Source organism: Furipterus horrens, unplaced genomic scaffold (genome assembly GCF_987537825.1).
Source record: "Furipterus horrens unplaced genomic scaffold, mFurHor1.1.pri manual_scaffold_2, whole genome shotgun sequence".
Taxonomy (NCBI): domain Eukaryota; kingdom Metazoa; phylum Chordata; class Mammalia; order Chiroptera; family Furipteridae; genus Furipterus; species Furipterus horrens.
Genome location: NW_028327172.1, coordinates 166,821,762 through 166,833,347, shown reverse-complemented (window position 1 = coordinate 166,833,347; position 11,586 = coordinate 166,821,762). Strand labels below are relative to the sequence as shown.

The following is an 11,586-nucleotide window of genomic DNA, read 5'->3' as shown; positions in this document are numbered from 1 at the left end:
TTCAGTTGTGTTTATTTATTATAACTGTAACAATGGCTGTGCTTAACAACTGGCTTGCAAAATTTCTGAAAATGTAGCACTTGGCTCTTATATGCCAAGATGGCTCAGCATTCCACTGTAGGAACAAGTATATCTAATATCCATAACCACTTGGTCAATTAAATCTGCTTTTATTAGCTTTTCCCTCACATTTTATCATATATATTTAAATACACCTTAATAACTTTGCTCTAAAATCTTATATCTGACTCTCAAATTGTTCTATTAAAAAATAAAGTGATATATGAAAATTAGCTTCTAATACTGTAAAGTAATTCTATGTATTCAGAATGGTGAAAATGTTTATCAAATAACCTTTTCTGGATTTTTTTCTTTTTTTTTTAAAGTATATTTTATTGATTATGCTGTTACAGGTGTACCAATTTTTTCCCTTTGCTCCTTCCACCCAGTAGCTTCCTTTCCTCCAGCAATCCCACCCCCCCAGGTTCATGTCCATGGGTCGTGCATGTAAGTTCCTTGACTTCACCCTTTCCCATACTATTCTTAACATCCCCCTGTTTATTTTGTACCAACCAATTAACGCTTCTGAATCACCGCACCTTTTCTCCATTTCTCTCCCTTCCCCTTCCCAGCTGATCCAAATGATTCCCAGATCTATGATTCTGTTCCTGTTCTGGTTGTTTGCTTAGTTTGTTTTTGTTTTTATTTCTTAGATTCTGTTGTTGATAGTTGTGAGTTTGTTGTCATTTTAATGTTCATATTTTTGATCTTCTTCTTTCTCTTAAGTCCCTTTAACATTTTGTATAATAATGGCTTGGTGGTGATGAATTCCTTTAGCTTTACCTTGTGAGTGAAGCATTTTATCTGCCCATCTATTCTAAAGGATAGTTTTGCTGGATAGAGTAATCTTGGTTGTAGATCCTTGCTTTTCATCACTTTGAATACTTCTTGGCAGTCTCTTCTTGCCTGCAAAGTTTCTTTTGAGAAATCAGCTGATTGTCTTATAGGAACCCCTTTGTAGGTAACCCTCTTCTCTTGCTGCTTTTAAGATTCTCTCTATATCTTAACCTTTGGCAGTGGTCCTCTTTGGGTCTAGCTTATTTGGTACTCTCTGTGCTTCCTGGACTTGTATGTCTATTTCCTTTGCCAAATTAGGGAAGTTTTCCTTCATTATTTTTTCACAGAAGCTTTCAATTTCTTGCTCTTCCTATTCTCCTTCTGGCACCCCTATTATTTGGATGTTGGCACGTTTAAAGTTGTCCCAAGATTCCTAAGCCTCTCCTCATTTTTTTTTCAATTCTTGTTTCTTCATTCTGTATTGGTTGACTGTTTATTTCTTCCTTATGTTCCAAATCATTGATTCGAACCCCAGTTTCCTTCCCTTCACCATTGGTTTCATGTGAATTTTTCTTCATTTTACTTAGCTTAGCCTTCACTTCTCCCCTTCTGCGTTTGCCGTACTCAAGCATGTCTGTCAAGTCCGTGAGCATTATCACCATTTTTTGAACTCTACATATATTAGGTTGGCCATCTCCTCATCTCTTAGTTCTCTCTCTGGAGCCTTGATCTGCTCCCTCTTTTGAGTCATACTTCTCTGTCTCAACCTGGCAGCTTTCTGTGTTTGCCTCTGTGTCTTAGGTGGAACTATCGTACCTGTTACATTGTAAGGGGTGGAGCCTTAGGTACTTGTCAGTGTTGGGCAACCCATTTCACCACATTGTGGTGCAGTACATGGGGCAGGGGTCTGAGAGGGAACAATGTCACATACTCAGCACTTGCCCCTTTTCCAGCACTTCACCCACTTTCTGTATGAGACTGTCGCCAGTCTAGCTATTGCCCTCATTGTGGTTTCTGGAGTGGGTGGATCTGCAGATACCCTAGGACCATGGGGGCCCTTTAAACAAGTGGACTCTGCTGAGAGACCAGCAGTTTCTTCCTCCACCCCAACCCCCACTGGTTTTCACAGTCAGAAGTAATGAGGCTTTATTTTCCCTGGCGCTGGAACCATGAGCTGTGTGGTCTGGTGATTAGCTAGGATTGCTCTCCAGGCTTTTATACCTTATACCATGTGACTGTGCTTCCCATCGGCTTTGCTGCTGCTGCCACTACCACCACCACGTTGCGTCCCCTCCACCCCAGCTCTGCCCCTCCTACCTCTCTGGATGAATATTACTTCTTTATATCTTTGTTTGTTGGACTTCCATGCAGTTTAATTTTCTGGTAGTTCTGGTTGTTTTTAGTTTTGAGGTAGTCGTCTTCCTTCTTATGGCTGTGGTGGGAGGTGAAGCATGTTTACCCATGCCTCTATCTTGGCCAGACTGGGTTTTTTTTTAAGATGACTACAAACAAGATCTCTGGGATCATAACATTTATCATTATCAGCATTATTATCTAACACTTCCTTCTGAGAAAATTCATTCTTTGAGGGAAAAATACTAGTTTTACAATTATATTTTAGTATGATTCTAATCTAAATGGTGGTAACTGGCAGTTGTTTCAACTAGAAAAATTTAAAAATGGTTAGAGTGCATTTTATTTTAAAGTCACCACCATGAAACCAAAGAGGTGGGACAAGTATAAACACCACCTATTACTCATATCCTTCTGGGTATAAATCCAGTCCCATTACTTCCTGGTTGTGTGGCATGCAACCTGTGGAAGTTACCAAATCCCTCTGAGCCTGTCTCCTTATTTGCAAAATAGAGGTAATCACACCTAACTTAAGTTGGTGAGTAAGCATGAAATAAGACCATGTGTGCAAAGTGCATTACTCAATGCCTGGCATAAATAGTAAGTCCTCAATAAATATCCCCATGCTAATCTCAGAATTTTCCAGGAGGAGGTGGGACTTAGTCTCTTGTGGAGACCTCTGAATGGGAGTCAGGAATTACAATGCAGAATGGAAGGCAGAATAACATCACCTTAGCAGAAAGCTCATCTAGATTTGTAAATCTGGTGTAAAACTGGTGGGCTCCAGCTTTTTAAGCAAGACTGACTGCCTCTCTGCTTCCTCCATTGTAGCTCCTCTTCTGTTTAAGGGTGTCCTCTTAAACCCGTGGTTCTTAAGCTCTAGGGTCCATCGGAATCACCTGGAGGGCTTATTAGGAGAGTAAGTTCGGGGTTAAACAGAGAAAATTTTCACTTCGAACAGGTTCGCAGGCCCAGCACCCAGCTTGAAGAACCTCTGCTCTGGCATCTTCAGCTCACACACAGCAGTCCACGCCAGTGATTTTCCTCAGTCCCAGCACCTCGTGTAGTGGTTAAAGGAGTACCATGTAGTATCCTGCTGAAAGATCAGGGGGGAAATGCATTCGGATACTTTTAGTAAGTGTAGATAAACCAAACCAAAAGTTTACAAATATCTAAGTAACAATTCATTAGTCCTAATCCTTTTCTTAAAGTTAATATTTTAACCAAAACTTTTCTTAGAATAACAGTAATGGCACTAAGGTAACTTACACCATGTTTGAGAAATATGGGGCACACTAATTTAAAATTTAAAAGAAACTAAGATTTTTTTCAAACAACAATTTCAAATCTTTCACATTCCATTCCCTTTTCCCTGACTGTCCCAATCTTCTTGGTGTTTCTTTTCTCCTAAAGTTACAATGTTTCAAGTCCTTTCCCCAGAATTTAGCATTATATATAATAAAAATTATAAAGCATCATGCATTACTGATTTTAATTTCATATGAGTTTGTCTTGACCTCAGCTACAGTGTAAACTCATTCATATCCCAGCTACACCTGATTTTTTCCTTTTAATTTTCCATAGCACTTAGCAAATGTCTTACAGGGAATGTGTAGTCAATAAATATTTTTTCCTTATGTGTCCTTGAGAAAATCACGTAACCACTTAAGCCTCAGTTTCCTCTGATGCAAATTCTAATAAAAATAGCACCTCCCAGGGTTGTCTTGAAGATACAAGAGGTAATGGATTCAAGCACTTATTTAGGCCTGACACTTAATAAATGGTAGCTTTTATGATCTTCTATTTCATCCTTCAGCATGCAGCTGCTCATAATTCCCCCAATACAAACAGGGCTTTAATTTTTAGCCTCCTTTTGTTTTGTTGTTCCAAATGCTTTTCCACCTCTTTGCCTCCAGTCTTTGGTTCTAATCCTCATTCTACAGAGCTCACAAGCTTAGCAGAGGGACTACAAAACTATCTGGGTTCAAAAACGTAGCTCTCCCAGTGTGACTTTGCTTAAGTTACCCAATCACTCTGTCTCGGTTTCCATATTTATAAAATGGGGCTAATAATAGTATCTACCTTATAGGGCTGTTGTAAGATTAACTAAAGAATTTTGAACAGAGCCTGGTACAAAGTAAATGCTGGGTAACTGTTAGAGGCTGCTATTAGTGCTAGCGGTCTGCCATCTGTACTAGGCTGTGAGCTTCTTGGGAGTGAGGACTGTCTCATCTCTGGACCCACAACGCCTAGAATGAAATCATCATGACAATAAATCTTAAGAAGACCTTAATGTAAGCGAAGATGTGAAAACCTAGGAAATGAGGTTCAAAATGAGGATGGTGGGAGACAGTGCGGGGCGGGGTGGGGTGGGGTGGGGGGAGCAGGAGCCACAGGAGTTTAGCGACCCTGGGGGCAGAGGACGGCAGAGGGCTTGTGTGCAGGACTGGAGTTCAGCCTCTGTGGGGCGCGGCTTCCCCTCCCCCTGGACCCACGGCGATCAGGTGGAGTCAGGCCGGAGGAGGGGCCGGAGGAAGGAAGGGTGCGGTCGCAGTACCGTAGCCTTCACTGGCCCGCAGGGAATCAGCTTCGGAGCACCAACACGCGGGACGCACACCCGGCTCGTGGTACTCCAGCACACCAGGCTTGGCTTTCGGGTAAGTTCAGCCTTCCCGCGCGCAGCTGCAAGTATAGCCAGCTGCCCAGCTGTCGGCGGCGCGCAGCGGTCGGCGCTCCTTGCCCAATTCCCCCGAAGACTCCGCGGTCCCGGCCGGGGCTGACTTGGTGCCCACTACGCAGACGAGCCGGGCCACGCAGGTGCAGGGTCGTGGGGCCTCAGAGGGGACAGAGTTCACGTCCCACATTTCAGAATCGAGAAAACAGGCTCAGGGGAGCTAAAGTGCCGAGCTCTGGGAAGGCCACCCAACTAGCAGAGCAGGGATTCAGTTGGCCATCTCAAACTTCCCAATCCTAAAGGTCTTGGGAACAGAAGAGCTGGGCGTCAGAAGCCCCGTCTGGATCCAGCGTGTCTCGGGAGGGAGTGGCAGGCTCCAAGCTCCGTTCTGATTACTCGGAACTCCGCCCATCCTTGTGAGCAAGTTGTACCTTCATTTGGGCAATTTATTTTTACTTTTTTTTTTTTTAGGAGGTAGAAGAAAAGTGTGTTTAGATGTTGGACGTTGGGAGTCTAAGAAGTTTGCTTTTTATTTTTATTTTTTGAAAAGGCTAACCTTTTTCTTTGATTGCAAAAGAGTTCCATTCCCTAGACGTGAATCATTTTCCTCGAATTTGGCATTGGAGTCAGCAGGTGGGGCACCTGAGTATTTGATTGCAAATGACCACATACAGAAAATTGTGGCCAGGTGGTTCTGGGTGACTGTGGAGGCCCCTACGGTTGCTGATAAGAAGTTGCACCATCCAGCTAAATTTTTTACAAGTGTTTGTGATCACACACAGCCAGACTTTGCCCTCGGGAAGAGCTCATTTACAACTTCTTGAAAATACACATCATAAAAAAAAATGTAACTCACTAAAACGTTATTTTGCAAAGATGCACCATCAGCTTTCATGAGGGCAGAAAACTTCAAAATGACAAGAAAGAGAATTTAAAAATGTAAAGAAAACGAGACTTCTTCCCAGAGCCATGTGGTTGTGTAGAGAAATCTATTTAGGAACTGGGATGCAGGAGGAAGTGAAAGGAAATGATGTAGCCTCTCTAATTCCTTTCAGAAAAGGATGTTTAAAGTTCTATTGTTAGGTCATTTGGCCTCCGTTGTGGAGTAATTCTTTATTTGTTAAAACTTAAATCAGTAATAATTGTTAATAGTTTAGAAACTATGCTGGATTGACACATACTGAGAATCAGCTCTGACCGTGTGTGGAACAGCCACTCATGCGGCGGAAGCTGGGGATTAAGGTCCTACCTTTGGAGAATGGCTGCCTGAATTCGGTTCCTACTCCCTCGCTGTGTGGCTTGACTGTTACCTCTGTGCCCCACCTTCTTCATATGCAAGTTGACATGTTGTAAATGATAGCTCCCTAGATTATTGTAAGGCTTATTTATATTAAACCATTGATTCATTCAATGAGTATCTTTTTTATTGCCTTGTATCAAGTGAGTGTTAGGTTTGTGCCTGTAGGAAGGGAGGAGTCGGGTGGACCAGTTCAAAGCCCTTATTGAGGGATGTTCAAGCAGGCAGCTGAGTCTGAGCAGACTGCAGCCCCAAGGGAAGGGATAGAGGGATTTTTAAGGGCATGGAGCGGACCCTCAGGGGGATTCGTCACCTTGCTGCTCAGCTCCAGATTGCAGGGTATAGATGTTTGAGAAAGAACAATGTCCTCTGACTAGGGATGGCCGGCGGGAGACTTACAGTCCTTGTTTCTGGGAAATGATTAAGGGAGAGGGGAAGGGGCAATGGGGTGTAATTAGTTCTCAGCAGGTTGCTGGTGGCTATGCCTTAGTCACCTCTGTTAATGGGAAACCTTGTGATCAGGTGCATGGCCTGGGATTCAGACCCTCTTTGTTTCAGCTCAGGTGGTGGCTAAGGTGTTCCTTGACTACAAGCCACAGTTCCTGAAAATACAGTAACCATTGGCCATAGCCTGTTTTGCAAGGCTTGACTCAGGTGGCTGGTTATGGGGCAGGCAACATGTCGGTCTCTAGCCCTAACTGTGAGCAAACATAAAAAAAAAGTCTAGATATATGAAACTAACCTTTTAGTGCTTTTTTATATTACCTGGAACATAGTAAGGACTCAAAAAGCTGGCTGATATGATGATAATGTTATTTTATTCAATGCCAGCAACAGCGCTCCTCTTCCCTTCCTACAGATTAAAAGAACTGAGGCTAAAAGAAATTGTGTCCAGCTTTAAGAGGGACATATATGTGTTAGACTCTGTAACTGGAGAGCCCACTGCCCTCGACTACAGAAAGCCTGAGAAAATCAGGGCTAAATATTTCCAGAGACTAATAGTGTAATTTCCTGTTGAACTTTGTTCTGGAGCTATCATTGTATTTTTAGACTATTTTGTTCCCAGGATGGGTGGGAGCAACTTGCATTTCTAAATCAACCCTGGAGACACACCAGCATGTATGAATAATGTCAGCATATGAAGGAGCTGCCCTTTTCACCTCTACATCCTACCAAGGACTGGGCTGCCTTCTCAAAGAGCAGGCATGTCTGTTTATAACAGACATGGTTTGGAGCCTTATAAAATGTAAATGGAGATTCCACAGTCAAACCCCCCAAATCAAATTGAAGCCAGCCTAAAATTTATGTTAATGGGGGACAATTTCCTGTGTTTTTGCTTTCCCTATGATGGTAGTCTGTCTTGATTAAAAGAAGTCAGCAATCAAAGTAGTTCTACTGTATTTCAAATGAGTCAAAATTTGGCTTTCCTGGAAACATATTTGTAAACCCCTTAAGTCAGGGATTTTTTTTCTTTCTGAGCCCTTCATGGGTCTAGCACCATCTGTATATAATAGGCACTCAGTAGATGTTTGTTTAGCAAATGGGCTACTTGATGTTGAAGACACAGTCTCTTCTTGAGGGTGTTTCCTCTTTGAATGTTGCTTCCCTTTTTCTGGATTAACGATTAAGGGCTGGTGAATTTGCTGAATTCAGAATCCTAGATTTATTCCATTTAATTTTTTTTTTTCTTTTAATAGGTTTGTGTGATCTGAACTCAAGGCAAAGGCGGGATAGTATGGCATCTCTCTGGGTAAGTAAAAATCAAGCCTTCCTAACACATAACTTATTTGAGTCCAATCAAAATGTAAAGAAAAATTCCTTGGCAGTTGATAAAGTGTTTATCTAAAAAAAATTAACATGCCAAAAAAATACTCACGATGTCCAAAAATAATAATATATTTTAAAGATACATAATTAAAATAATTTACGATGACACCAAAGTAGAGAGGTCAATAATAGAGAATTTACTTAGTATATGATTTGTAAATTTATTATGTGATAAATAGCAGAGAGGAAAAATGGCTTATTCAATAAATTATGTTAGGAAAGCTTCTAGCCATTTGGGAAAAAAAATAAATCTGCATTCCTTTTCCCTGCTTACACTAAAATAAATTTCAGATGGATAAAAATACTTTAATGGAAGAGATGCAATATGGGTAAGATTTTAAAATAATCTTGGAGTGGAGAAGGCACAAATCAAAAGCCTAAAAAAATATTGATCTACTTAACTGTATATAAATGTATTATTTTTGACAATCAGTAATACTATTAGCAGAGTCAAAAGACAACTCATAGGGGAAAAATATTTACAGCACACGAGACAAAACACTTATTCATTAACATTCAAATAACTTGAATATATCCATAAGAAAAATGAACTCAAAGGAAAAATTTGCAAAGGACATGAGTAGGACACAAAAATTATGAAAACATGATATACCTAACTGAAAATTAAAGAAATGTAAATAACACAAATATAATCATTTTCTACCTAAGAAATTGGTAAAGGTGAAAAAAATGCATTAAGACCCACGTTGCAGAGGATTTGGGCAAGATAGGTACTCTCATACTCTATTCCTGTAAGAATAAACAAGCACACTTTTGGATGTTACTTTGGCAATATCTATCAACCTTTAAATATATACACCCTTTAATGCAGAAATTTCACTTCTGGGTATTTATCATATAGATGTTTAAGGCAAATTCTAAATAAAAAAAATCTAACTTTACACTTAAAGGAACTGGAAAAAGAACAATAAACAAAGCCCAAAGTGAGTAGAGAGAAGAAAGTAATGTAATAAACACCAGAGCTGAAATAAACAAAATAGAGTCTAAAAAACAATACAAAAGATCAATGAAATCAAGAGCTTATTCTTTGAAAAGATAAACAAGACTGACAGAACTTGAACCAGACTCATCAAGAAAAAAAAGAGAGAGCGGGAAAGGACCCAAAATAATAAAATCAGAAATGAAAGAGAAGTAACAACTGACATCAAAAAAATACAAAGGATTGTAAGAAAATATTATGAATAGCTATCTGCTAACAAACTGGACAATCTGAAGAAATGGATAAATTTCTAGAAATATACTATCTTCCAAAACTGAATCAGGAAGAATCAGAGAATCTGAACAGATGGATTACAGCTAGTGAAATTGAAGCAGGAATCAAAAACCCTCAAAGCAATCCACAGATTTAATGCAATTCCTATCAAGATGCCAAGAACAAATATTCAAAAAATGTACAGGGAACCACAAAAGACGCTGGATAACCACAGCAAACTTGAGAAAGGACAAAGTTGGTGCTGTTATGGTACTTGATATCAAACTATACTATTAGGCCACAGTAATCAAAAAAGCATGGTACTGGCATAAAAACAGACACATAGATTAATGAAGCAGAATAGAAAGCCCAGAAATAAACCCACACCTTTATGGTGAATTAATATTCAACAAAGGAGGCAAGAACATACAATGGGGTAAAGATAATCTATTCAATAAATGGTGTTGGGAAAATTGGACTAATACATGCAAAAAATGAAATTAGACCACCTTCTTACACCATACACGAGAATAAACTCAAAATGGATTAAAAACTTAAATGTAAGACTTAAAACCATAAAAATCCTAGAAGAAAACATAGGCAGTAAAACCTCAGACATTCTTGTAACAATATTTTTTCTGATACTTTGCTGCAGGCAAGGGAAGCAAAAGAAAAGATAAACAAATGGGACTGCATCAAACTAAAAAGTTTTTGCACAGCAAAGAAAACTGTCAATAAAATGAGAAGACAACTCACTGAATGGGAGAACATATTCCCTGATACATCTGATAAGGGATTAATATCCAAAATTTATAAAGAACTTATAAAACTCAACACCAAAAATACATACAATCCAATTTAAAAATGGGCAAAGGACCTGAATATACATTTTTCCAAGGAGGACATACAGATGGCCAATAGATATATGAGAAGATACTCGGAGTCACTAATCATCAGAAATTCAAATTAAAACGACAATGAGATATCACCTCACACCTGTTGAAATGGCCATCATCAATAAATCAACAAACAGCAACTGCTGGTGAGGATGTGGAGAAAGGGGAGCCCTTCTACACCGTTGGTGGGAATGCAAATTGGCACAGCCTGTGGAAGAAAGTATGGAATTTCCTCAAAAAATTATAAATGAAACTGTCTTATGACCCAGTGATTCCACTTCTGGGACTGTATCTGAAGAAACCCAAAATACTAATTCAGAAGAACATATTATGTACCCCTTTGTTCATTGCAGAGTTATTTACAACCACCACAATATGGAAGCAGCCCAAGTGTCCATCAGTAGATGAGTGGATAAAACAACTATGGGACATTTACATAGTGGAATACTACTTGGCCATAAAAAAGAAAATTTTACTCTTTGCAATGGCTTCAATGGACCTGAAGAGCATCATAGATGGAGAGCAGGCTGATAGCTCTGGTGGGGGTAGGGGGTGGTCAGGGGTAGAGGGATCAAGCGAAAAGGACAAAGGACATGGACAACAATGTGGCGATTGTGGGCGTGGGGTATAAGGGGGATAAATGGTAATGGAAAAAATACAATAAAGAAAAGAAAGGAATATTCCATATATGAACACCCTAATAAAGCAAATTAATAAAGCTCCTAGAACAATGTGAAAAAAATTAAAAAAAGAAAACTGCAAATTAAAACCACAATGAGATACAGACCAGCAGCTGTCAGAGGGGAGGGGATTGGTGGCTGGATGAGAAGGGTGAAGGGATTAAGCAAAGAAAAAAAACGAAGACTCATGGACACAGACAACAGTGTGGTTGGTGGTTGCCAAAGGGAAGGGGGAGGGGTGGGGTTGTAGAAGAAGGTAAAGGGGGGACAAATGGTAATGAAAGGAGCCTTGACTTGGGGTGGTGAACACACAATATGCAGATAATGTATTGTAGAATTGTATACCTGAAACTTGTATAATTTTATTAAACCAATGTCACTCTGATAAATTCAATTTAAAAAATCCTTTTCCAATCTGTGACTAAATAAATAAATAAAAAGGAAGGAAATTATGACACAGGCTGCAACACAGATGAACCTTGAGGACATTATACTAAGTGAAATAAGCTAGAAATGAAAAGACAAAACACTATGTGGTTCCATTTATATGAGTTATCTAAAGTAGTCAAGTTCATAGATACAAAATAGAACTGTGGTTGCCAGGGGCTGAGGAGGGGGAAAAGGGGAGTCATTGCTCTATGGGTACAGAGTTTCTGTTCTGCACCATGAAAAAGTTCTGGAGATCTGATTCATGACACTGTGAACAGTCTGACCACTACTGAACTGTACACTTAAAAGGTTAATGTGGTAAATTTTATGCTATGCTTTCTTTTACCACAATAAAAAACAAACAAACCCTCAGGTTTGTG

General features: G+C 39.7%; 1 protein-coding gene across 1 annotated transcript in view; it reads left to right on the top strand.

Moving 5' to 3' along the window:
* Positions 1-4,716: 4,716 nt before the first annotated feature.
* The window catches only part of ANXA3 (annexin A3), a 52,779-nt gene continuing 45,909 nt past the window's right edge, over positions 4,717-11,586 (top strand). Inside the window, exons 1-2 of the mRNA XM_090266723.1 lie at positions 4,717-4,847; positions 7,859-7,911. Coding sequence (XP_090122849.1) covers positions 7,897-7,911 — 15 coding nt within the window. The 5' untranslated portion in view covers positions 4,717-4,847; positions 7,859-7,896. The remainder of the gene's footprint in view (positions 4,848-7,858; positions 7,912-11,586) is intronic.